Source organism: Aptenodytes patagonicus, chromosome 5 (assembly GCF_965638725.1).
Source record: "Aptenodytes patagonicus chromosome 5, bAptPat1.pri.cur, whole genome shotgun sequence".
NCBI classification, from domain to species: domain Eukaryota; kingdom Metazoa; phylum Chordata; class Aves; order Sphenisciformes; family Spheniscidae; genus Aptenodytes; species Aptenodytes patagonicus.
In genome coordinates, this window is record NC_134953.1 from 47,944,021 (window position 1) to 47,970,821 (window position 26,801).

General features: G+C 47.2%; 2 protein-coding genes across 3 annotated transcripts in view; one reads left to right on the top strand and one right to left on the bottom strand.

Moving 5' to 3' along the window:
• Positions 1-1,973: 1,973 nt before the first annotated feature.
• TSEN15 (tRNA splicing endonuclease subunit 15) lies at positions 1,974-20,333 on the bottom strand. The gene is made up of 4 exons (XM_076338173.1): positions 20,199-20,333; positions 19,277-19,358; positions 17,896-18,031; positions 1,974-2,414 (listed from the first exon to the last, which is right to left on the bottom strand). The coding sequence occupies exons 1-4, from the start codon at positions 20,331-20,333 to the stop codon at positions 2,210-2,212; spliced, it is 558 nt and encodes a 185-aa protein (XP_076194288.1). The 3' UTR covers positions 1,974-2,209.
• A 4,559-nt stretch (positions 20,334-24,892) lies between these two features.
• COLGALT2 (collagen beta(1-O)galactosyltransferase 2) overlaps positions 24,893-26,801 on the top strand; it is a 60,399-nt gene continuing 58,490 nt past the window's right edge. Inside the window, exon 1 of one of the 2 annotated variants that reach the window (XM_076339584.1) lies at positions 24,893-25,161. In XM_076339584.1, coding sequence (XP_076195699.1) covers positions 24,893-25,161 — 269 coding nt within the window. Of the gene's footprint in view, positions 25,162-25,546; positions 25,582-26,801 lie in introns of those variants that run through there. The other variant, XM_076339585.1, reaches the window with a different exon arrangement.

The following is a 26,801-nucleotide window of genomic DNA, read 5'->3' on the forward strand; positions in this document are numbered from 1 at the left end:
TCTGGCTTGTCCAATTATTCTAACAGATCTGGGTACACATCCATACAGTTGTAACCCATCCAAGCTCAGCCTACATAGGATCAGGTTAATAGCTGAAAACAAAAAGTGCCAGAAGCAAACCTTTCTGAGCTGGTATTAGCTGCCAAAGCTCTCACCTCAGTGAACCACAGCTCACATGTGAGGAGCTAGTTGTAAGAAACAGTACTGTCATGATGTACAGCAGTGAGAAATACTACTAATAAAAAGATGAAAAAAAATAGCACTAGTGCAAGGGACAATATCAGAAAGTTGCTCACATGCTCCGAGTAGCTTCCTGGATTAGTGAGGCTGGGATGGGCTCAGCAAAGCACCTGAGCATGCACAGCAGCCTGTTCCCCATAGATTAACAAGTTCCCCAAGTCACCCCTGGGCAATGGTGCTAGTGGCGAAGCTGATAGAAGACGTTTCCCCCTTTGTCCGGAGGTGCCATGCAGAGCTCTGGGTGACAGTGCACCCTTCTCCTCCAAGTTTGTTGTCAAAGCTGGGTGGCGTGACTGTGTGCTGCAAGCCCAGGAACACCCTGAGAGGAATGAAGTCAGACCAAGCAGAAAAGCAGTTGCCTCCCATGCCCAGACTAGGTGCCCGTGAAACACTTGCAGGATCAGCACCCAAACGCAATACCTACCGTCACCTAGGGTGCGAAGGCCTTCCCGCCCTGGGCTCTCCCTCCTAGACCATTCTGCCTCCTAGCGTATTTAGCCAAACTAGGTTCAAACTCCGCAACCATGAAAACATCCACTCTAGTCATAGGGATACTGAAGCTTAAATGGCCTTTCATTTCCAGCCTGTTTTTTTGGATTCTCTCCCATTCTTATACCCATGCAAAAAAGAGCTCTTGTGCTTCCAGTTTTGAATGTGTGGTCCTTGGCCACACAAATGTCATATGGACATTTTTGTACTCACAAAGCTGCTTCTGGGATGCTATTTGATCACCAAGAAACTCTGTTTAACCTGAAGAAGATTTCTGTGTGAAAGACATGGAAAATTCCTGTAGAAGAAACTGAAAGTCAGGTTTTTTTCCTCTTAACTTACTTCTAGCTGAAGCACCTCTTGGGCAGCCAGTTTAACAAGCAGAAGCTATGTCCAAAAAAAAAAAAAAAAAAAAAAAAGACCCCTAGAAATTACAATGGGTTTAGAAACCTGATTGCTACAAGAAGCAGGTAACAGCTAGTGTTCACTAGTAGCACAGAAGGTGACGTACTTTGGTGACAGATAAAAACATGCCCCATTCTTGTGCTCCTCTTCAGAGAGCTTTAAGCACTAACATCATGGTGAAGCACTAAAAGCAAGTTGAAGCTATTTCACAGACAGGAAACCCAAGGAGAGGGCAGGGCACCATTTAGACTACTTCATTGCACTGGGATGCGAATACAAGGTACCTTTGGTTCTTAGACAGTTGTCCAACACTGTATGTGGAACAAGCGCCTGGTGGCGTTCCTGGATTGTGACCTTTAGCATGGTGTGCGTTCAGCTACGTGGGTAACACTACCCTGGGTCAATGCTTTCAGCTGTGGTCGATCCAGTCATAACCTACCTCCACATGAAGGGCTGGCCGCTGCTCGTAGGTTCTTCAGGCAGATCCAGAGGCCCCTCTTTACTAATTTACACTTTGTTCTAGTAGCCTCTGGTATTGCTATAGTCAGTTTTCCCTCTGCAGAGAAAAAATTAAAATAAAGTGTTCCTGGGGGGGGGGGAATCTCTTCTCCAAAAAGCAGAGGAAAGAAGGTAAGCGTTCAGAAATGTAACCTGGGAGGTAGCATGAGCACTTCTGACAGTGTTAAGACAAAGACACTCTGTAAACTACAAAGCCCTTAACTTAGTATCAGTACTCCTGCCAGAAACCTTTAAGATTTACCTTTAATCAGTATTTACAATATGGGTAAGAATGTGTTTATTCTATTATGTACCTGAACAGGTATAAAGGAGAGACTAGCTTTGGAAACATCTCACAAGAATATTTATTAGTCGGGAGCAATCTGTCTCAAAAGCGTGACCCATTTCATACTTCAAATGGCATTTCATTACAGTGCAGCTGCACAAGCCTCCATTCTCCCTGAACAGACACTTGATATGCAGAAGGCAGACTAGCACACTACTTATTTACATACATAAGCTCCTGGATTTGTTTAGGTTTGAGGACAGTAGTTCAAGAAAAGTCTGTTTGTCTTAATCATTTGAAAAGCTTCTTTCTTTTCTTTCTCCACTGTTTATTGTCCACATCTTCAGTATCGTCAGGAGGATCTGGTATTACAAAGCCATCAGTCATTTTGTAGTAGACTACTGTGGAATCTGACTCAACTATGGCCAAGGTAACTGACAGCGGGGTGTCAGGATCATCTTGTGGGAGAGACGCTTTCTTTATGATTTCTCTTATCCTAGAAGAGGAAACAATCGGTTAGAAAGCAGTCCACAACCACCTAACAATTGCACAAAGGTAGAAGAGCACCATTGCTATTTTTATTCAGCCTGGTTTTATTCTGCAAATTTGTCTTCACTAAAGAAAGTATAATATCTGTTTTAATAAAAATCCAAAGTCATATAATCAAGCAACAAAATCAAATAAAGAATCTTATAAAAATATACTCAGTTACATACATCTCTGCTGGAAATGGCTCAATGCATACTTCTAAGCTTTGCTTAGGTGTAGTACTGTGCACATGCTTCAACCGTCCTTCAACTACCACAATCATAGCATGGCAATCTAATGGCCTTGTTTTCATTAGATTTAAAAAAAACCAAAAATCTATCTAGTTGAATAACACATGGTGTTCAATTAGAGAACAAAATAATTAAGACTTGTTCCATTCGTAGAGATAAGTCTTCCAGTCTCTGTGCTACAGTTCTCTGCCAGACTGTGGAAGACCAAGGAACCGAAGCCAGGTTTCTCTACCTCACCGTCTAGACTAGAAGCCACAAGACTAATGTTCTTCAAGACAGTCAGCATAAATAATGTCTTCCTTAAAAATTCAAGACAAAGTTATGTAATTTTTCCTGTTCAGCTTATTTTAATAACAACATGCCAGTTGCTTTTCAGTTCAGAGCTGAGGACAACACTGATTCCTGGAGTCCTTCTATTACTATTCTGACTGGGGAGCAAGTACTGAAGGAGTACAGTGCCCAGGAGCAGAGCAGTAACACTCCCCATAGCTCCCTGTGGAAATGCTTGCTTTCTCCTTCACCTAAAGCTCGGGTGCCATAGGGCTTATCTGGGGTTGCCAGGACAGGTTACGCTCTGGGGAGAGGTCAGCTATGCAGTGGGAAAAATCATCCCTCACTTCATGTGCCCCTAAGATCTCATTCACCAGAAAACATGCTTTTCTGAAGCTGGGAACTGTAGTTGGAAATAAGACTCTTTCTAAATGCATCAGCTTTCAAACTTTAATCATCATCTTCCTTCTAGACCTCTTTGATCCCTTAATAAAAGCCAAATGGAAAGCGGCAGAGAATAAGCACCAGCCTGGAAAGCCTATGCCATTAAGCCTGTGACCCTCTTAAGTATCCATCTGTGTTCTGAACTGTTCATAATTCAACTTGGCTAAATTCAGTAGTGCCTTTTCTTTTGCTTTCACTACTGGCCCACATATAATGCAAGACAAGGCAATACAATATAGTTAGTTAGTCATTTCATGCAACAGAGATACTAAGGCTGTGAAAAGCCGTATTCTGGTCCTTCTACCATCAGCACATTTCGTAACAAGAGAACAAATAAGCAAAGAGATACTGTATTGGCCACTGGCAGAAGAGAGACACCTGCAAAAGACTCATACTTAAAGCAATGTGACATTAACTTCTCTGCTCCCTGCCAGTGCTTTGTCTGCACGTTTACTTGGCAGGTGCCTCAGGCTCAGGGCCTTGCTGTGGGAACACTAACTGCACCATGGGTATTAAGGAGAGCATAAACGCAAGCCTGCCTTCCAAAGCTGTAGGCAATTCATGGATGGAGGTGCTCTGCAACAAGAAAGAAATGCATCCCACTATGAGCAATGCCTCAAATACAGCAAGGCCTTCCAGTGAAAGCATCACCTAGTGAGAGGGATCATGTGCCTGCTGGAGTTGCACTAGTAAGTACCAAGTGAATCACAGGTGTACAAGCAGGCACCAGGACCACAGTAAGCAAGGACAAATGAACTGAATGTCTAAAGCACAGCAGTGAAGCGCTGTACGTCTGTGCTGATGCTGCGCACCTTTTGCTCTTGTCACTTCCAGCCCCTCTTTAGGGGTATCTCCAGCACCACAATGTCTTGCCGTAGCTCTGGCGGGTGACGAGGGCCTGGGAAAGGATTCCAGATGTCCTTCCAGACACGCTACACTTGCACAGAGCAAGAATCCACTTGTCACACCTCAGTAGCTTGTGTCTGGAGGAAGCTCTGAATAAGTAGTCAATGATGAGGCCAGGCTACTGGCAGAGACCCAGTGAGGAAAGAACTACCCATGGCTTTTATGAAGCAGTGGATATTAATCTTGCTCTGTCTCCTGGGAATGTGAAATAGAAATAACAATAAAAAGCCAAATAAAAGAGCACAGCTATCCAGAAGAGATATTTTGGGACCCAAAGAAACCAAACTTGTGTTATGTGTGGACAGTCCCATATCTGGAAGTAGACTCAGGCAGTGGCCTGTATTCACCTGTCAGCCAGGGCAGAAGCTCCTTCATATTTTCTTTAGTAACTGTCACCGTTTCTCTTGCTACTCTATTAGGGGTGTAACGGTGACACCTTAGATCTAGATTTCCCATCATTCACAATTTTTCTTATACTGTCAAGCAGACACCTGAACCTTTATTTCCCCCCTTTTAGCACTTAGACTTAGAAGATGCACCATGATCCCAAAAGTGGCCGGGTCCTGACAACAGATTCATGACATTTCTTTGCATCTCTGACTTACTTTTCAGGGGGCTGAGTTTCAGGCTTTATGTAAAGAGCAAAGACGTGCCATTGCCTCAGGATGATCTGCTAACACTGCTGTCCATGGAGTCCAACGCTTTCCACTGCACATGGGGAATCAGCCTCTATCGTCGTAAAGAATTACAACTGCAAATGCAAGATTCTCCTCTTCCCCCTTTTCTCAACACAGGCAGCCCCGAAACAAGAGCTCTCATTCATGCATACCACAACTAGCCATAATGCAATGCAGGCCATCTGCGGATTAATGAGAGGGTATCTTTTAAAAGAATAAGCTTTGGAATTCAGGAAGTCCGTGTCAGATGCCTGCGTTTCCTCTCCTCCCCTGAAGGCATCACTGTTAGCCTCTGCATCCAGCATGTTCACAAAGTTTCTCTGCAGCAGCAGACATTTCAAAGGAGTCGTCAGTGAACATCTGGGTTTGTGCTGATTTCACTGCACTTGCTACCTGCCATGAACAGAAAGATGAAATATTGCAGGAAAGGTATAGTTTTTTTAATCCTTTTGATGTATCTAACACTGTCTATGAAAAAAAAGCAAGAAGTGTTCTTGGCCTTCTGAAATTCAAAAGAGTGCATGTTTGACTGCCTAAACAAGGTTAGAAGCCTTTATTTCAAGAGATACAGCCCTCTAGGCTGCCCATCTCACAGCACGTCTTCACAGCACATCACACAACAGCTGCATTCAATGACTAAAATGAAGTCCTAAACAAGAAGCCCGTATGTAACACCACCCCCCGACAGAGCTAGCTGATTAATTTACTAAGTTAATGGTTACAGATAAGCTCCTTAATGACCAGTACATCTGCTACACCATACAAGTGACATCAGTTATAAACGATTGCTTCTGCTTAAGTAAAAATGGATTTAATGTTTCTGCAAGTGTCAAATATTAGAAGCCTCTGGAACAGGGGAATTCAATACATCCAGTACTTTGGCATACTTCACCAACAGTCTTGATAACCTCCACTCACCAGCATCCTGACCAGCCTCTTCCTCATGAGTCACAGCTGTGTTAGGACACATTCTGCAAATGTTGTTCCCATTGATACCAAGGGGTCCACAATGACTCTGGTTTTGGTTCCCCAGCCTTTACAGGCCATGCTCCAACAGTGTGAACCCCACAGAGGCTGTGGTGTCAAGCATTTGGCATGGACAGGCTCTACCTGGTTCCTCCTTTTCAACAGGCATTCAGGTATGCCCACTCCACTGGCTAGACAAAGTTTTAAGCAGAATGTAGAGACATTAGGGAAGTCTGCTGCCTCCCTGGGGCCTGGGTCAGAGACATCACTAGGAAGCTCCCTGGTTTGGTACGGCCTTCTGATTACTACCCGCTGCTGGTTATACAGGCTGGCAGTGATGAGGTTGTGGAGAGAAGTCCTGCAGCGATCAAAAGGGACTTCAGGGCACTGGGGCGACTGGTTCAAGGATCGGGAGCACAGGTAGTGTTTTCCTCTATCCCTACAGTGGCAGGGAAGGATACTGAAAGGAGCAGGAAAACACACCTGATCAACGCGTGGCTCAGGGGCTGGTGCCGTCGGAGGAATTTTGGCTTTTTTGATCATGGGGAGGTTTACATGGCACCGGGCCTGCTGGTGACAGACGGAGTCCAGCTGTCTCACAAGGGAAAAAGGATCATGGCTCATGAATTGGCAGGGCTCATTGAGAGGGCTTTAAACTAGGTTCGAAGGGGGAAGGGGATAAAGCCAGGCTTGCTAGAGATGAGCCGAGGGGTGGCGTGCCGATGCCGGGGGCGAAATCGATAGCCCAGCTCAAGTGCATATACACCAATGCACGCAGCATGGGCAGCAAGCAGGAGGAGCTGGAAGCCATTGTGCAGCGGGAGAGATATGACTTAGTCGCCCTCACAGAAACATGGTGGGGTGACTCTCACGACTGGAGTGCTGCAATGGATGGCTACAGACTCTTCAGAAGGGACAGGCGAGGAAGGAGAGGCGGTGGGGTGGCCCTGTATGTTAGGGAGTGTTTTGATTGTATAGAGCTCAACGATTGTGATGATGGTACGGTTGAGTGTCTATGGGTAAGGATGAGGGGGAAGGCCAACGAGGCAGATATCCTGCTGGGAGTCTGTTATAGACCACCCAACCAGGATGAAGGGGCGGATGAAGCGTTCTATAAGCGGCTGGCAGAAGTCTCTCAATCGCTAGCCCTTGTTCTCGTGGGGGACTTCAACTTCCCGGACGTCTGCTGGAAATACAACACGGCAGAGAGGAAGCAGTCTAGGAGGTTCCTGGAGTGTGTGGAAGACAACTTCCTGACACAGCTGGTAAGTGAGCCTACCAGGGGAGGTGCCTCGCTCAACCTGCTGTTTACAAACAGAGAAGGACTGGTGGGAGATGTGGTGGTCGGAGGCCGTCTTGGGCTTAGCGACCATGAAATGATAGAATTCTCGCTTCTTGGTGAAGTAAGGAGGGGGGGCAGCAAAACCACAACCATGGACTTCCGGAGGGCGGACTTTGGCCTGTTCAGGACGCTGGTTGAGAGAGTCCCATGGGAGACGGTCCTGAAGGGCAAAGGGGTCCAGGAAGGCTGGACGATCTTCAAGAAGGAAGTCTTAAAGGCGCAGGAGCAGGCTGTCCCTGTACGCCATAAGAAGAATGGGCGGGGAAGACGACCGGCCTGGCTGAACGGGGAGCTCTTGCTGGGACTCAGGAAAAAAAGGAGAGTTTACCGCTTGTGGAAGAAGGGGCAGGCGACTCAAGAAGAGTACAGGGATCTTGTTAGGTCGTGCAGAGAAGAAATGAGAAAGGCAAAAGCCCAGCTAGAACGCAATCTGGCCGCTGTCGTTAAAGACAACAAAAAAAGTTTTTACAAATATATTAATGACAAGAAGAGAGCCAAGGAGAATCTCCATCCTTTATTGGATGCAAGGGGGAACATTGTCACTGAGGATGAGGAAAAGGCTGAGGTACTCAATGCCTTCTTTGCCTCAGTCTTTAACAGGCAGACCAGTTATCCTCAGGGTACTCGGCCCCCCGAGCTGGAAGACGGGGACGGCGAGCAGGATGAACCCCCCATAATCCAGGAGGAAGCAGTCAATGACCTGCTATGCCACCTGGACACTCACAAGTCTATGGGGCCGGATGGGATCCACCCGAGAGTGCTGAGGGAGCTGGCGGAGGTGCTCGCCAAGCCGCTCTCCATCATTTATCAGCAGTCCTGGTTAACGGGGGAGGTCCCGGGCGACTGGAGGCTTGCCAATGTGACGCCCATCCACAAGAAGGGCCGGAAGGAGGATCCGGGGAACTACAGGCCTGTCAGCCTGACCTCGGTGCCGGGGAAGATTATGGAGCGGCTCATCTTGAGGGCGCTCACAAGGCATGAGCGGGACAACCAGGGGATCCGGCCTAGCCAGCACGGGTTCATGAGAGGCAGATCCTGCTTGACCAACCTGATCTCCTTCTATGACCAGGTGACCCGCCTAGTGGATGAGGGAAAGGCTGTGGATGTGGTCTACCTGGACTTCAGCAAGGCCTTTGACACTGTCTCCCACAGCATTCTCCTCGAGAAGCTGGCGGCTCATGGCTTAGACAGGTGGACTCTGCGCTGGGTCAAAAACTGGCTGGATGGCCGGGCCCAGAGAGTTGTGGTGAATGGAGTTACATCCAGTTGGCGGCCAGTCACGAGCGGTGTTCCCCAGGGCTCAGTACTGGGGCCGGTCTTGTTTAATATCTTTATTGATGATCTGGATGAGGGGATTGAGTGCACCCTCAGTAAGTTTGCAGACGACACCAAGTTGGGCGGGAGTGTTGATCTGCTCGAGGGTAGGAAGGCTCTGCAGAGGGACCTGGACAGGCTGGATGGATGGGCCCAGGCCAACTGTATGAGGTTCAACAAGGCCAAGTGCCGGGTCCTGCACTTCAGCCACAACAACCCCATGCAGCGCTACAGGCTTGGGGAAGAGTGGCTGGAAAGCTGCCTGGCGGAAAAGGACCTGGGGGTGTTGGTCGACAGCCGGCTGAACATGAGCCGGCAGTGTGCCCAGGTGGCCAAGAAGGCCAATGGCATCCTGGCCTGTATCAGAAATAGTGTGGCCAGTAGGAGTAGGGAAGTGATCGTGCCCCTGTACTCGGCCCTGGTGAGGCCGCACCTCGAATACTGTGTTCAGTTTTGGGCCCCTCACTACAAGAAGGACGTTGAGGTGCTGGAGCGTGTCCAGAGAAGGGCAACGAGGCTGGTGAGGGGTCTGGAGAACAAGTCTTATGAGGAGCGGCTGAGGGAACTGGGACTGTTCAGCCTGGAGAAAAGGAGGCTGAGGGGAGACCTCATCGCTCTCTACAACTACCTGAAAGGAGGTTGTAGCGAGGTGGGTGTTGGTCTTTTCTCCGAAGTAACAAGCGATAGGACGAGAGGAAATGGCCTCAAGTTGCGCCAGGGGAGGTTTAGATTGGATGTAAGGAAAAATTTCTTTACTGAAAGAGTGGTGAAACATTGGAACAGGCTGCCCAGGGAAGTGGTGGAGTCCCCATCCCTGGAGGTTTTTAAAAGACGTGTAGATGAGGCGCTTAGGGACATGGTTTAGTGGGCCTGGTGGTGTTGGGTTGACGGTTGGACTCGATGATCTTAGAGGTCTTTTCCAACCTCAATGATTCTATGATTCTATGATTCTATGACTTAACATGAGAAAAGGTGCAGCTGAGAAAGTTAATACTGTTCTGCAGTATCTGAATAAAAGCTTAGCATGTTTTCAATACAGTCTCAAGTAAAACCTATGTTGGAAGAATGCACCACTTTACTTTGTCATCTCCTGAAGGACACTGTACAACACAATACTCAATCATCTTAGTATATGTTCATCCACAGGCTCTGCCTTGTTCATCGCCTTAGACTTGCTCATCCACAGGCTCAGCCTGACTAGGAAGATCGGGGACAGTCAACCCTATATATGCCACCCTCTCGGGATTTATGCCAATGACTACCTGGTAAAAACTAAAATGCATCTAGAGTCCCAAGAGAGCGCACAGAACAATCAGGCGTGTGTGCTGCTACATGCACAATGAGAAGTCTATGAGTTAAAATTTCCTGCAACCACTCCTTTCCCTTCTCTCCCCCTCCCCATAAAGAAAAGCCATTGAATGTTAAAACAGGCAACACGAAAGCTTTAGGTTTCCCACACAAAAAGGTACATCTCAAACAAAGGTGCTGTAAAAGGAAAATAACATACATAAGGTAGGGGAATACAGACACCACAAGAAACAGCGGAAAGTTTTATTTAAGTCCCATAAATAGAATAAGACTAAATATTTTTTTTTAATAAGAATTCTCATCTGTGGCAGATCATACAGTCCAAAATTTTCAGAATAGCTTGAAAACCCATCTCTAAAAACTGATGGTGTCTGCATGGTTGCTGCAAGCTAGGATTTGCTCCCACCAAGCCAAATGCAAGTAGGATGAAGCCCTCAGCTTCCACCTAGGAAGCAAACTCCCATTCACCTCACACTGCAGGAGATGAAAAGGATTTAATCTCAAACACTGAAGGAGACACTGTTATCCAAAGTAAAGAGCTGGCATTTCTAAAGCCCTCTGCATCAGAAAAAGGGCTTTAGAAAAGGCTTTCTAGATACCTACAAACTACAGTCGGTAGGGATTGCTTTTTTCTACTAAAGAATTAGTCGTAAGAGCAGGTTTAACTTACTTAACATCATGCAAGGACCACTGCACCTAAGGTAACAGCACTATGAATGTCATCCTGCATCTGCCTTTGCTGCTGCATTCAAACTAAATGGCAACAGTGAACTTACGTGGTCTTCTATTACTGTTGCAATTAATAGCTTAAAAACAAAACAAAACCCAACAACAAAACAAAATAAATCCATACAAATCCAACCAAAGAAAAGAGGGGAATTTTCCATCTTTCCCCCATCTTAATTTTTTATTAACAAAAGACTTTCATACTAGATGGGCCTTCAACACACATCAGAAATCTGTACCGTCTTTCCTAATGATGTGCTTCTAATAAAATAACATTGCCCTTTTTGCTCCAGAGAAAGAAACAGGTATATGACTGGTGAACTTTGGGCAACTGTAGCTTGAGGTTTTAATTGACTGTCCAAAAAACCAAAAAAGAACAGAATCATAAAGGAAAGATAACATGGGCAGGAAGTTTTGTGACAAACAAAAGAGTATTTCAGTGATATATCCCATGCAAGTACCTCTGAGAAGCAGTGGCAACACTGAAAGCTCAGAGTAGTTTTATGGAGGTTGCATAGTGCTCCATTGAGCTGAAATGGAACTACTGCCTTCCATACCATAAAAGCCAAAGGCTTTCAATCTGCCCTTTATACTTGGATGAATAATTCATTGCAGGCTTGGCCAGCCCAGACAGCTCCCTTCCCTCCATGCAAGGCAGGGCTGGAGAGTCAACACAAGTTGGCCTCTGTACCGCTACAGAGATCATTACACTGTGCATCGGAGTGCGCCATTGTACCAGACTTGTTCAGATAGGCCCCGTGACAAGAGAACCAAGGCAGAGGAAACATCCCGTAAAGCACAATACCTTGAATTTAGCCAGGACTACAAAAACAGCGCAGCATGGCTCACCATCAGGAACGCTGCTCCAGACATTGCTGCCTGCCCTGCAGCTAGATTAACTTAGTGCCTTGAAATATATGGGAAAAAGCACATGGTGGTGGTGGGAGGTGTAAATGGACACCACTATTTCTTGGAATTTGTTTCCAAACTACAGGAACGTGGGACGCTGGAAGAAACTCATGTTTTTGTAATGGAAAAAAGAATAAAACTAAGGAAAACCCACATGCCTCACTGGTCAGGAAAAGGAATTGAAACCCCAAGGAATATAAAGCCCTTTTTTCCATGGAAGTCGAAAAAGGAAACAAGACAAATCATGCAAAAGGGAGGAATCAGAATTCAGCAAAGTTCTACAAGATACACAAATTATAGGACGTTCAATCATAGTACTGCATAACCAACTCAGTTGTATGAGCCACATCAATCACTTTTAAACTATTAATAAAGAGTTTGCATTTAGAAGCCATTACGTACATTTTCAATGTCTCATTTACTGTATGAGTAAACTCAAATAACGCTTATAGCAGAAGAGCTACTGATAAAACTGTGAAGAGGATGCAAGATAAGGAGCATGCCACACTTCCAGTGCATTTAAAATAACAGTGCTTCTTACAAGCAAAACCACTTCAGATTAGAGGAAGATCTATTTCACTAACTACAGATTTAGAAGAGGATAAATTGCTTCCAGTCCTCAGATTTGCCTCCGAAGCTGCTTCTCCGCTTTAAAATGAAACATTTATGTACTCTTTTTCAAAATTAAGTTACCATTTTAACAAAATAACCCTTTCCCTCTTAGCCTAAAACAAACTTTGCAGCCTCCATAACCTCATGCAACTGGCTTCATTCTTCATTTCTAACACTTGCATACAAAAACCAAACAGGGCAGTGACATATCACTTAATCTGACCGTTTATTAGTAACATTTTGCTTAGACAATGTTATTTGCCTAGGACAGACAGCACATAATTCCATTAGATCCAGCATCTAACTCCCTGGCCCTTGGAAGGATCAAGGCTTTCAACGCTATCTACAAAATCCAGCTGTCAACACTGTGAGCTCTCCTACGCTTGCTGAGCTTGGTTTATACAAGTCATTTCTGCCAGCTTTGAAGCAGGACTACCTGTATTTAACTGCTTCATTCCCTTTGGGGCGCCACAATTCTGGAATGTACTGGCAGTTAGGTACTCGGTGTGCACCAAGATGTCGCCTGCAGTAGCGAACAGCAAACACGTCCCAGACAATGGACCTACGAATTCCTCCTGCAAGTATGAATCACTGCTAAATTCAAAGGCGTACAAACGCAAGGTTCTCCAAACCTCAGCCAGCTAAGCCCAGCTAGAACACAATCTGGCTGCTGTCGTTAAAGACAACAAAAAAAGTTTTTACAAATATATTAATGACAAGAAGAGAGCCAAGGAGAATCTCCATCCTTTATTGGATGCGGGGGGGAACATTGTCACCGAGGATGAGGGAAAGGCTGAGGTACTCAATGCCTTCTTTGCCTCAGTCTTTAACAGGCAGACCAGTTATCCTCAGGGTACTCAGCCCCCCCAAGCTGGAAGACAGGGACGGCGAGCAGGATGAACCCCCCATAATCCAAGAGGAAGCAGTCAATGACCTGCTACGCCACCTGGACGCTCACAAGTCTATGGGGCCGGATGGGATCCACCCGAGAGTGCTGAGGGAGCTGGCGGAGGTGCTCGCCAAGCCGCTCTCCATCATTTATCAGCCGTCCTGGTTAACGGGGGAGGTCCCGGGCAACTGGAGGCTTGCCAATGTGACGCCCATCTACAAGAAGGGCCGGAAGGAGGATCCGGGGAACTACAGGCCTGTCAGCCTGACCTCGGTGCCGGGGAAGATTATGGAGCGGCTCATCTTGAGGGCGCTCACAAGGCATGAGCGGGACAACCAGGGGATCAGGCCTAGCCAGCACAGATTCATGAAAGGCAGGTCCTGCCTGACCAACCTAATCTCCTTCTATGACCAGGTGACCCGCCTAGTGGACGAGGGAAAGGCTGTGGATGTGGTCTACCTGGACTTCAGTAAGGCCTTTGACACCGTCTCCCACAGCATTCTCCTCGAGAAGCTGGCGGCTCACGGCTTAGACAGGTGTACTCTGCGCTGGGTGAAAAACTGGCTGCACGGCTGGGCCCAGGGAGTTGTGGTGAATGGAGTTCAATCCAGTTGGCGGACGGTCACGAGCGGTGTTCCCCAGGGCTCAGTTTTGGGGCCGGTCTTGTTCAATATCTTTATTGATGATCTGGATGAGGGGATCGAGTGCACCCTCAGTAAGTTTGCAGACGACACCAAGTTGGGCGGGAGCGTTGATCTGCTCGAGGGTAGGAAGGCTCTGCAGAGGGACCTGGACAGGCTGGATGGATGGGCCCAGGCCAACTGTATGAGGTTCAACAAGGCCAAGTGCCGGGTCCTGCACTTCAGCCACAACAACCCCATGCAGCGCTACAGGCTTGGGGAAGAGTGGCTGGAAAGCTGCCTGGCGGAAAAGGACCTGGGGGTGCTGGTCGACAGCCGGCTGAACATGAGCCGGCAGTGTGCCCAGGCGGCCAAGAAGGCCAATGGCATCCTGGCCTGTATCAGAAATAGTGTGGCCAGCAGGAGTAGGGAAGTGATCGTGCCCCTGTACTCGGCACAGGTGAGGCCGCACCTCGAATACTGTGTTCAGTTTTGGGCCCCTCACTACAAGAAGGACGTTGAGGTGCTGGAGCGTGTCCAGAGAAGGGCAACGAGGCTGGTGAGGGGTCTGGAGAACAAGTCTTATGAGGAGCGGCTGAGGGAACTGGGACTGTTCAGCCTGGAGAAAAGGAGGCTGAGGGGAGACCTCATCGCTCTCTACAACTACCTGAAAGGAGGTTGTAGCGAGGTGGGTGTCAGTCTCTTCTCCCAAGTAACAAGTGATAGGACGAGAGGAAATGGCCTCAAGTTGCGCCAGGGGAGGTTTAGATTGGATGTAAGGAAAAATTTCTTTACTGAAAGAGTAGTTAAACATTGGAACAGGCTGCCCAGGGAAGTGGTTGAGTCACCATCCCTGGAGGTTTTTAAAAGACGAGTAGATGAGGCACTTAGGGACATGGTTTAGTGGGTGGTGGTGTTGGGTTGACGGTTGGACTCGATGATCTTAGAGGTCTTTTCCAACCTCAATGATTCTATGATTCTAAGTGTGGTTGAGGGAGTGGTCCAAGACAGACAGAAGTTGCCTCTTATTCTGCAGGTCTTTACTCACAGAAGATTCAACTATCTTCACTCTAAGAGCATGCACGCCCAGCATGAAGCCACTTCTCACATTGTCCGAGACTCCCGTTTGCATTGGCGGTCACTTTGCTCCAGACCCCATTATTTTGCATTTCAGCAAGTTCCTGTGCAGCCTTACACCAGCAGGGCAGGATGATCAGCTTCCATCAAGCTGTTTGTAGAAGTGGACAGTGAGCTTAGTAAGCAGAACATCTTTTGCCTTAAGCAGTTAACTGTCATGCATAAACTGGACATGATGAAATCTTATAATAGGGTAAAAAACATTGAGCCGATTATTTTTTTTGTGGGGCACATATTTATCATTTGCTTAGGTGTCTTGCTGGTAATTTCCACAGCAACTTTACTACGGCCTTTTAAGGACACACTCCTCTGAGTGTCAGCCAAGCAAGAAACTTCAAGAGACACCTGAGAAGACAGAGCTTGGCTGAAGTGGCTTTGAGAGGAAAAACCACCCCTGCTGCCCCTACCCAGGCCTCACTGGTTAAGCAAAGAAATGCTGCCCATAAATGCTGCCATTTGCTAGTTGCTTTTGCAGTTAGCACATTTCCAGGCCCAGCAATGAGGACAGAACATTTTTCACCTTCCCAACCCCCTCCAATGGCTTACTTTCAACATTAAGTGAACTGTATTCACCTGTACTCATACCTCTTCCTCTACCTTTAGCAGGTAACACAAAAACCCAAAGCATTGCTTTGAACAAAACGGCAGAGTAGCTAAGTACAAAAGCTTTCCCATCTACCTATAGCTTGGTAAGTCAAGTGAGAAAATATCATTTAAGACACCATATACCTAACAAGCCTCCTGCTATCAACAATCACAACAACAAAATATTCATCATTGTCAGAACAAAGAGGCAGTAGTACTGTAATACTGTTTCCAACTCCTTCTGTAGGATGCCTTTTTAATGGCCTCCCTCAACGCTACGTAACTTTGAGCTATAGTTATTGTCTATACCCCCTGTTTTTTGCCTACTGTTCCAGCAAAGGAGCCGAGGAGTTGATACTGTCCTTTCTCTATGAAGACAGACCAGACCCCTCTGATCAGTGGTGACCTGCTAATGAAATGTCAAGCATGCATATGCACATTCAATAACACAAATACAAGCATATACGATCTTCCTGCCTGACAACATCTATGACTATCGAGCACATACAGGCTTTAATGGACTCACCCAGCATTACAGCCTGGTATTCAGCTCATTTTAGTGACAATACGCTCTATGTAGTTGCTCTGTAGCAAAACCTAGTCACAAACTGTACTTTTAGTCAATGTGATGCATTCACTCTTTGCTTCTCTACACACATCCTTCCAGTAATGGATTCCATCCGCACTGGTGCCAGAAGCAGAGCAAACAGTATCACCACAGTACAAACAAGTTCAGAGGCTCCAAATGAAAAGCCCCAATGAAACAGTAAAAGATAGGACATATATGCAGTGCAATATCTCACCGTCATTAAAAGCCAATTAGAACATACTTGCTGGCATTGATCCAATGCCAGGAATCAAAGTTTCCAACCTAGGTGGAAACCTACCACATTAAACAAGCACAACTACTCACAAATTACGCACATAGGCGTAATTTCTCAGAGATCCCAAGTCCTAATTTGCTGCCTTCTTTTCCCACCTAAAATCTATTTCAAACTGTGAATAGCGATGTGTCCCCTACACACACACAGTGATCTGCTTCTTGCAGAGAGGCTGAATGACACTCAGCATTTCATTCTGCAAGACCTCTCAGTAGCTTTCCGCTGTTGTGGAGATCACACTGTATTTCTCTATAAGACCAAGCCCACAAGAGTGACTGATGAATATTTGCAAATAGAAGATTTTTTTCAGCACACAGATATCACTCAAATCCATCGATATCTAGTAAGTCATTTTCTCCCCCCTCACAAATGAATTGTTTCTGAAAACGTTCTCTTAGGAAAACACATAGCAGAATTAAGATGGAAGTCTGTTTGCAAGAGACTGATCTGTTACTTCTAAAACCTAAAAAAAAGCAAACCCCATACCATGTCTAAAACATCATTCCTAGAGCACACACACACACACGTCTGCTAAGTGCAATTCATTAGCTACCTACTACTGTGTCAGGCTGCTGCCAACAGAGCAAGAGGAAATAGCAAACACTAGCAAGATCTGTAAAGCCAGCTCTGAGCACACACTCCTAGCAAGAGTAGGAACAGAAGAAATTGAACAATGTACTACCATATGATGCAGCTGAAATAGTTCAGGTCTTCAGAGACATCATAGGAAAGAATTGCAAACATCAGCAAGACAAGGCAGCCATTATCAGAGAGTAAATCATACTGTGTGTTTGAGGCTGCTCTAAGGGCCAGTTAAAATACACTGTAAAATTACTGAAGCAGAATTTCTCTAGGCTGCAAATATCTGTAATATCACAAAGGCATAGCTGTGTTGTCCTCCGCTTGAGAATTACTTAGTTTTGCATATGTAAGGAAAGTAAGTCAAAAATCACAGCTCAAGGGACAGTTACACATGAGAGTCCGGATAAGTAAGAGGAGTTTCCGATTGAAAGTAGCCAAATTATACTTTCAAAACAAAAAAGCAAACCAAACACACCAGGCTTATCCATAGATTTGACAATTAAAAAAAAAGTTTATTCTTAGACAGGTCCGAGAGAATTTCTTTCCTGTTAGGTACTTTAAAGCCCAGTGACACAAAAAGTATTGCTAGATTTCCCAGACTACAAAATGCAGCACAAGAATGTTCAATACATAAGCTGTGAAGGTCTTGTATTCTAACCTTGTCTCTCAAACACGTACTTTGATATCCGTTGTTATTTCCTACAGCATATGCAACTTCTAAACAATATGAAGTGTTTATCAGCAGAAGGAGTCAGTTGCTGTGGGAAGCTGACATCAAAGGCATACCACTTTCAGGGAGGAAGAAGCAGAGACTGAAGCAGCTTAGAAAATTAAAGAAATCTCAACTTTGCATGTATGTTTGCAGCACCCAAAATAACTCTGCTCACAGGCTGAGATATTGCTTTCCTCTGATACTCTTTTGTTTCCCACCCCTTCCCCTCTTGACCAAGTCATCAGCAGCCTGTTAAATATATCTATTCTTCATTTGGTCTTACTGGTAACGTGAGCCAAACACTGACCACATCCTCACCTCTCATGACTTAATGATATGTGCACAGGTACCGGCACCATCACTTGGAGACTGTCCTGTTCTCTTTCACGTGCGTGTAAACATACGAGTTGCAGTTCTGCTACTCCGACATGCTTCACTTCATGCCAGTTTCTCCCTAGAAAGGTTTATCATCGATGAGAAGGAACAGAACAGAAGACACATTTTAATCATTCAAATATCAAATCTGGTATTTAAGTTAACATCTTAGGTTCTGTTTTCCCTCCCTCTCCTCACAGGAGATTTCTCATAAGACAACTACCCCATTCAACTGTCAAGTTCCCCCTCTGAGGAACAATCCTGTTAAAGAAACCCACGGGAGCAGTACTACTCCAGAGCTACGCTGATTGATGGTGAATAGGGATCTGTCTGACAAAGCTTTGTTTCAAAAAGGCAAAAAGAAGACAAAAAACATCTTTGTCATCCGCATCATAGAACTGTAATCCAAATTTGAACTTTATCAGTACCCTAAACTGTGAAGGAGCAGGTGCTAAAAGCATGATTATTGATGATACACAGTTCTCTCCTTCTGCTTGAAGGGATAAGGCTAAAAGTTTTCGTTGCAGAACTACAGGAGCCTTCTCTTAAAGCCTATTAAGGCATTTTCTTCAGAAGCGTAACAATAACAGACAGTGCTTTCTGGCCTGTAAAATTCCTCCTTTCCCTGACCTTGAGAACCACCAGCCTCCAAGACAAACTGAAGTATTTTTATTAGATTGGCTGGCTGCCTGCCTACAGTCCCTTTTCAATAAAGCCAACTTGGGAGACTCGCAGGCAAAACTTTATACATCACATAATTCTGCTCCACTCTTACAAGACACCAGAAGACTACACTGCATTTGTCATAATTATTGCCACCAGCCTTCCAAATTATCTTCTTTCCTATAGGATTCCTTGCCCTTTCCAGAAAACAGCATCCTAATCAGGCCAGCACACATCAGCCATTTGCCAAATGGTAACCTCAGTGAAACACTATGATTTAGTAACTTTGACACTAATCTACAAATGAGGACTCTATTACCAGCACAACCACTGAACTTGTAACTTCACCTTTCTATGTCCCTTTTCCTCCCCCTACTCCTCTTTTGCTTTTTTCCATGCCAAATATTTTTGCCCTGGAACACCTGCACCTGTAACTGCTGGACAAAATAGGCCCTCATCTTCATAAAGGCTCCAGGTAGGCACAGGATAGAAATCTTCAGTGCCAAAATACCATCTGTTTCTTAGGTAACCATCACTGCCTTAAGTTTCAAAAAGAATGGCAGGGACTTTTGTAGGAAAGGTCCTGCTAGTACACAAACTTTAAGCACCTAAAGGCAAATACATTTGTTGAGATGTCTATCCAGTCACTTCATTGAATTACCTTCTAAGAGGTCCAGGTATACCACAAACGCAGCATAGATTTGAGCACTGTCAGATATATCAAGAGACATCATTTCTGTGAACTGAAACCCAAAAAGTAGCGTTGGTCAAGGAAAGCATAAGTTATATTAAAAATACACAGACCAAACCCAGAATCTGTACAGCTATCTAAGCCACTGAAGCCTGAAACCAGTTTTAAGGACTAACAGGGAATTGAAAAACAGTTGTTTTCTGACAGTATCTTAAAAGCTCTTTTTTCCACATTCCCCCTATTTCGGCGCTTAAGAAAGCATGCCAAATAAACAAATAAATGAGGAATCGCAACTATTTCTGGAACAGATCTAGCTTTGTGGAGAAGGGCTACAAATTTTACCTATTTTTGCTTCAGTACATCAACATAAGATGACAGCCAAATCAAATACCTCCACGTTTTCAGTATACTAAAAATTAAGATGGAGTCAAAGTTTAAGACACTTGCATTTTCCAGCTGTGATTTCAGCATTTACAACCTCATCCCCTACTAAAAGCAGCATTCCCCAACAACCCCAACAGCTCTCCTCACAGGCCTGGAGACGAGCCTCCTCAACAGGCCCAATATAACAAAACACGTTATATTAAAATCTCCTCCTCGAGCACCCCTTCTCGGGGGGGGACCCGCTTCACCGGCCCCTCGGCCTCGAGGTGCCCGTGATTACCTACGTGCGCCCCCGCCCCGAGATGCTCCTCAAAGCCATGGTGGGGAGAAATCCTGTCAGGGACCGGGGCAACGGGCACCAGCGGGAAAGCGGGACACCCCCCCCAAGTGACTGAGTGCCCCCAGCCTCAACGGGGTGGGCCCTAACGGTGGACCCCCGCCGCCCCTCAGGGCCCGGGCAATGAAGGGCCACGGATCTCCGCGCCCCCCGCCCCGCGCACAGGCCTACCGTGGGGTGAGTCGCCATCCAGTTGCCGCCAGCCCCCCCCGCCCAGCCCTCCTGGCCCCCCGACTCCCGCCCGCCCGCGGCGGTGCCCCCCGCCGGGCCGCAGCCCCCCTCCGCCAGGCCGGCCGCCGGCTCCATGCGCTCCGCGGTGTAACGCGACTTCGCTCCGGGCGGCGCCACGCAGCCGAGCGCTCCCCGGCAACTGCGGCGCCGCTCCAGTTCCGCCTCCACCCCGTTCCCCCACTGAGCCAAGGCTCTGCCTCCATGGCCAGAAGCGCTGCATTAAACCCTATTTACGGCCAGCATGATATATATACCTTATCACAGTGGGTCCTTTTGCAGCCCATTTTTCTAATTGCAAGGTCTTATTTTGCAAGGAGGCGAGGGGATTTCAAATAACTACCTCAAGCAGGTAGCCCAGAAAGCAGGGCCAGAAGCTGCCCTGTCCAGTGCGGAGTCCCGGCAGGAGAGAGGAGGCCATGAAAGAGATGTGGAGCTTGGAGAAGAGAAGTTTTAGGGCAACAAGGCACAAATTTTGGCCTGTTTGGGTTTAGAATATTTTCTATATTCTATGTAGAATACACAAGGACACCCTCAAACCACACCTGGGTGCAGTGGCTTTGCCATCCTTACCACAGGGCCAGCGGAGCAGCCCGCGAGGCCTTCCTGAGAAGGGTGGGCCCGTGGAGCCCTGCGGTGGGAGGGAAACCTGGGGAGCTGGGGTAAACGGGTGAGAGGCAGGCAGCGAGAGGAAAGCAGCGACGTCCGTATCGCTGGAGGGCGTCAGTGTAAAAGATGGAAGATTCTAATCTCGCGGGAAAGAGGGGAAAATAATCGTGGGGAGAATAAACTGCAGATGAACATAACAAAACCTAATCTGAGTGAAAGTCCCCGTGGAAAGAGAGAGAAATGCCTGGAGCGAAAGTATGAAGGGAGAAGAAGAGTAAAACAGAAACAAAAGCAAAGAGTATGTTATTAATGTACGGTGTCCAAAGCTTTTATAGACTGGTTAAGAGATTTAGATTCAAGGTATTGTTATTAAAAGCATCTTGGACTGCTTTACTTAGAAATATCTCTGACTGCCAGTGCGAGTACGGTTTGCCTAATGCAAAGTGTCCCAGGTCTGGCTTACCAGCTCCATCTGTCTTGGCACCTCTTTTGATAATTTTCAAACACTGGCTTAAATGAAGTCAGGCCTGTCTCTTACAGCATTTTGAATAGCTTCAGGCTGGTGTCCATGCACAAAAAAAGCTGCGTGCTGTTTTTAACAGATACACAGAGCGTGTTGTAACATCAGATGAGAGACTGCAAAGCCCTCGCTTGTACACTGTGCTTGTTCTTGATCAGGCTACACCAAGAAAAATCTGGCTGACGTTCTAAACTGCCAAACAGCTACACTGATTAGAGGAAATAGCAAGTATGATCTTGAGACGATCAGATTGATGCAGGGCCTAGAGAAAAATGAACAGTGTTGTCTTTAACCCATCTTGTTTCTAGGTTTAATGATTATTATATAATAAAGCATCAATGCAAATTAATCTATATGTATTGAGTACATAAATAGGTGTGTGGTTTGTAGCCCCAGGAAGACATATTGGGGCCAATCTTATTCAAGCAATTTTGAGGAGGTTGGCCTGTTTAAAAAGCATTGTTTTAGCCAGCACTTCAATTCCCTGGGCAAAAAATAAATTAAAAAAAAGGGAAAAAATGAATCCAACCTCTGAGACTTTCATGGAAGAGTTAGCAACAGTAGTTCACTTGGCTGCTGGGAAAAGAATTGGATGGATTTGAGTCCTCAGAGGCGAAGAAGCAAATGAAGGGAAATAGACTCATCTATAGATTCTTGTAGGTCCGTATATATGATATGCCTTATCAGAAGGAGGGATCCTCTGTTTTCTATTGCGTGAGAAACAAGTCTAAATTAGAAGAAAGCTGCCTCTGAGAGAATTTGTTACCTGCCAAACCAAGGGAGTATGCCACTGCCAGAGACAGTTCTCACAGCTGGGCTGTTCTTGTTTGGTGTGGATATTTAGAGGAGGCTGAAACAAATGGCCTAAATTTATTTCTGTGGGACTTACATCTGCAAAAAGCTGTTTCTTCCTCAAAGCTAGAATATTTCCCCACAGGGTGGTTAATTGTCCTGTCACAGCAGGATTGGGTCTTGGCTTAAAAAAAATACAGGATATAATTTTGGCCACTAATAAAGAAGTAAAAAATGTATACAAATTTCTTTGTATATGCACATAAAGATATATGCTTTTATAGATGTAAGAATGACACGAATTGTAAGGGTAACTGTTGACCTGAACTTTCCAAACTTTCACCCGTGCTGTGTGGCTGGGACTAAGAAATTAAGCTGAGTTGACTCCTTTCTCTTCTGCATGAAGAAACATCTCATGTTTCAGGCATCTATTGTCCTCTCCCCAGGGTAAGGACAGATTTTTTCTTTTGTGTACCAATATGAGGCAGCCAGCAAAGTGAGTTGTGTGAGTGAGGGGAAAGTCATTCTGAAGAGAAAATTACCACTTGTGGGATGCTGCTGGAGGCCTTGGATTTGCCACCAGCAAATTGTTATGGTACTGATGCTGTTCACAAAACAAAAAAGAAGGGAGTAGTCTGAAAAGAGCTGAAGGCACTTTAGATTTCACTGAAGACATCAAGAGCTGCACAGGCTAAAAAGCACACTCAACCTTCTGCAAACATGCTGACCGCAGTAACGCGTAACTGGGTCGCACCTTTATGCTTTGTATTGCACGTAGGACAAAGCCATGGCTTTGCAGTCTCTGCCTCCCAGGTCTTCCTTTGTTTCTAGGGGGAAATAATCTCTGCTTGGCCCTGACCCTGTGCTAACTTGGCCATGCTGGCTCTGGGTTTCGGGGGAAGGCTGACCCTGCATTCCCTCACATGAGCAAGGGAGCGCTTGGTACACAGCCTGTGTTGTTGCACCTGCATCCGCAGAGGAGGCATGGCAAAGAGGAGTTACAGGAGGTGCATATTCCTCCTGAAGCTGCCACATAGTCTCCTAAAAACGGGATTGTGACCCAGCTTGAACATCCAGTGGATGGAAAAAGCTGGCTGCCAACCCTCCACGTCAAGCATAGTTCAGTAGCATTGGTCCCCATCCTCCAAATGTGAGTGGTCCTGCACGACAGCAGCATTATGTGCATGTGGATTCGGCTGGCTCCTGCAAAACCCTAATCACTTCATACAGACCACAAAGCTGTTCCTTCTATTTGGTTAATGAATCCAAGCATAAAAGCAACATGGGGCAAGCTAACCATGAAAGAAAAGCCTCATTAACGTATCATTCTAGAAGGACAATTATAAAGCTGTTGTGAAGGGCAAACAGGAGGAATATATTTTCATTAATTGTTTAGGAAGATGCTTACAAATTGCAGAGGCTTCTCAAATTTTAGTGCAGATGATTCGACCTCTGGAGATTCTTTATTGAAGTTTACTGTTTTCCTAGGATGTTCCTTTTTGTGTTAGCTTTTTTGGGAGTCTTCTGATCAGGAAACTGAGACAGTATAATTTGGTGTGGGTGATAAATTACGTTCTATAAACAAAGAACACTGCAGACACGAACTATGTGTGTGTATATATATATGCACTACCTGGGCTGCAAACAATTCACAATGAGATTATGGATAATTAATAAACAATTATTCGGTTGCTAAATGTTTCATCCTATTTGAGTCTTGCAAGCACACAGGCAACAGTGCTGCCTGCTTAAAGTGGATCTGTTCACATTGGAGGAACTACCTACCCACAGTAAAAAAACAGATACGCCATGATGAGGCCCTTAGAGTTAATTAGAGATTTCATCTTGAAAAGGGTTTAACATGCCCAAATCCTATTAACTTCTAAGAGAGCTGTGATTGCTATGCCACTTTTAAGATCATAACCCAATAATTTTAATTGCTGTAACGTGTTATTTATTTTGTTGTTAAATTGTCATCGGTCCATTCATGGGAACGTTTCTGTGGAGGGTGAGTCCATGAAATACAGGGAATATCTTCATCTTCCAGCTGCATTCCAGCTGGAGCAACTGCACTCCATGCATCCCTCCAGCAGCGTGGGATGGGTACTGTGTGTGAGGCTGCTTCACACTGGCATCCCGGGGATGTTTGCAAAATACTTTTTGACATAAAAGCGTAAAGGAACCTTCACTCCCTAATGGGTGGGAAGGATGAGGGCGAGATCTTCACACAGGCAGCAAACTAAGAGATCTCTGCGTTAGCATCAGCACTCGGAGGGTAGGCTGTAACGGGAACTGCCAAACGGCTCTTTCAAACCCCAAACTCGGTTGATAAATGTATGTTTTGTAATTCTTGCTGTTACCGGGTCCAAACTTACGCAGGTGCGTACAGGCTGTGCTAACTGGAGCCATCCAGGGGATGAGAGGATCCCACCTGGGTCACCCCACCCGCGCCGCGCTTGCCGCCCCAGCGCTCCGGGGGCGGCGGCGGGCAGCGCGGGGTCGCGTCCTCGCCCGGCAGCCTGCTGGGGGAGGGCCGGGCCGTGCCGTGCCGGAGGAGGTGCGGCGAGCCGTGCTGCCCACAAAGGCCGGGTTTGGGGGTGCTGGGCCGGGCGGGCAGGCGGCGGCGCTGCTCCTCCTTCTCCCCGCGGCGCCGGGCGCGCTGCAGCGGCCGCCCCGCACAGCCGGCGCGGCTCCCCGCGGCCGCCCCGCGCCCATCATGGCTGCGTGCGCCGGGCCCCGCGCCCCCCGTCCCCTCCTCCTCCTCCTCCTGCTGCTGCTGGGCGGCTGCAGGGCCAGCCTGCCCCCGGAGCCGCCGCCGCCACCGCCGCCGCCGTCGAGCCCCGAGCCCCAGCCCCTGCCCGAGTCGGCTCTGCAGAAGCCCACCGTGCTCCTGGCCATCATTGCCCGCAACGCGGCGCACACGCTGCCCCACTTCCTCGGCTGCATCGAGAGGCTGCACTACCCCAAGAGCAGGATCGCTCTCTGGTAAGGGGGCGATGCCGGACGGCGGGGACCCCGGCGCGGGGGCTGTGGCCTGGCCGGCGCGGGCGGGCGGCCCCTCCGCCCCGAGGGTGCCAGCAGAGCCCCGGCTGAGCCAGCCCTTGGTTTCCATCCTGCTTGTGCCTGGCGGGGGGGGCTCCCGCTGCCGGCGGGAAGGGGGGGTTTTGGGGGGAGCTGGCGCCGTGGCCGTGGCCGGGAAAGGAGATGTCTCCGCTCCTCCGGCCGCCCCTTCTCGCTCTCTGGCGGGAGCGGAGGGCCGCCCAGCCTCCCCGTGCAGCACAGGTAGCCGGGGCTCGGGCACCTCTGCCCGGCCAAGCCGAGAGAGAGGCACGGAGGGGAAGCAGCAGCGAGCCGAGGGCGCAGCTCCCACTGTTGGAACCGAAGAGCCGGCGTTTGGCACGCTGGGTAAGAGCTCGCCCGCCCGGCCGCGGGGCGAGGGGCGCGGAGTCCCCCCGCGGGCGGCCCCACGACCCGCGTGTTCGGGGAAAAGGGTCCCACGGCACCGACAGGGCTTTGCTGTAGCGAAGAGGAAGCTGCGGTAGGCGGTGTGGTAGGGAGATGAGTTTTTCGAGCGAAGTTGGCCTGAAGCCTGGGAATATTCACCGCCTTAGCATTTGTCCAAATCCACAGACACGAAGAACTCGTGGCTCGGTACGGAGAGCCGGGGTGGGAGCGTGGTGTTTCGCTCCCTGGCTGGTAAATACCGGGCTTTGTGGGGAGATGGGTCAGGGTTTGCCAGGGCTGAAGAGCAGACGTGCTGAGTAGGTGCTGATGGGCATTGAAAAGGAGCATTGTTGCAAGGCTGTGGTCTGAAAGATGGACTCAAAGATGTATTCAGAAATCACAGCATGGGGGCAGCTGTGGCAATCAAATGTGTGTCGGGATGGAGGAATTAGACCAATTTGGGAACTGCTCAGTCTGCCTTTATTTATAAGGGTGAAAAAAAAAAATCTTTACCTCTCGACATAAATGTTGGGAGGAACAGGAATTGCTTGGAAGGACCCAAACCAGATTTTCTTTTTAGGTGTGGTAATCGTGTAAAATAAGAAGTGGTGGTATAGGGCCTGATCCAAAGTTCACTGAAGTCAGTGGGGAGATTACTCTACTGACTTTTCAAGTTAAGAGGAGAGTTTTACTTTTATAAAGGGATGTGGGGAGGAAACCTCCCCTGGTCACATCACTGATACTTAATGGCACTAAAGTGCCATTAAGCAGACAGCATTAGATGTTTCTGTGTGTGCTTCAGGAACGTGGTTGTTATTTGTCTTCAAGTGCTCTACAGGTCTCTGCAGAAAATCAGTGGCTGGTATAATCAGTGCGTGGGTGGCTTTTGCCCCTCTTTTTTTTTTTTTTTTTTCCTTTTGAATTTAGGGTGCACAAAGCAGATCGTGATACCAGCCTGAATGTGGCATGCCACACATGTGGCTGTGGAGTTACAAGCTGGCGTATGGCAGTGGGTGAATGCCAGACTCGGATATCTGTGTGTAGGTCCATGACTCTGCTTTTGTTTGTATCAGTAGGAATTTTGCTGGTTTGGATTTCATCTTAGCAGATGTGTGTAAGAGTAGATATTATCAGACCTGACATATGGACTGTGATTCTGCTAAGCTTGGTGTTTATAAAAC

What these genes read in the sequence shown, in the direction of transcription:
- TSEN15 (XM_076338173.1), bottom strand. Translation starts at nt 20,333, where the DNA reads ATGGAGCCGGCGGCCGGCCTGGCGGAGGGGGGCTGCGGCCCGGCGGGG. An exon ending in GGATGGCGACTCACCCCACG is followed by an intron (nt 19,359 to 20,198) that starts GTAGGCCTGTGC and finishes TTTGGGTTTCAG; the next exon opens with TTCACAGAAATGATGTCTCT. An exon ending in ATATCATTAAGTCATGAGAG is followed by an intron (nt 2,415 to 17,895) that starts GTGAGGATGTGG and finishes TTCCTCTTCTAG; the next exon opens with GATAAGAGAAATCATAAAGA.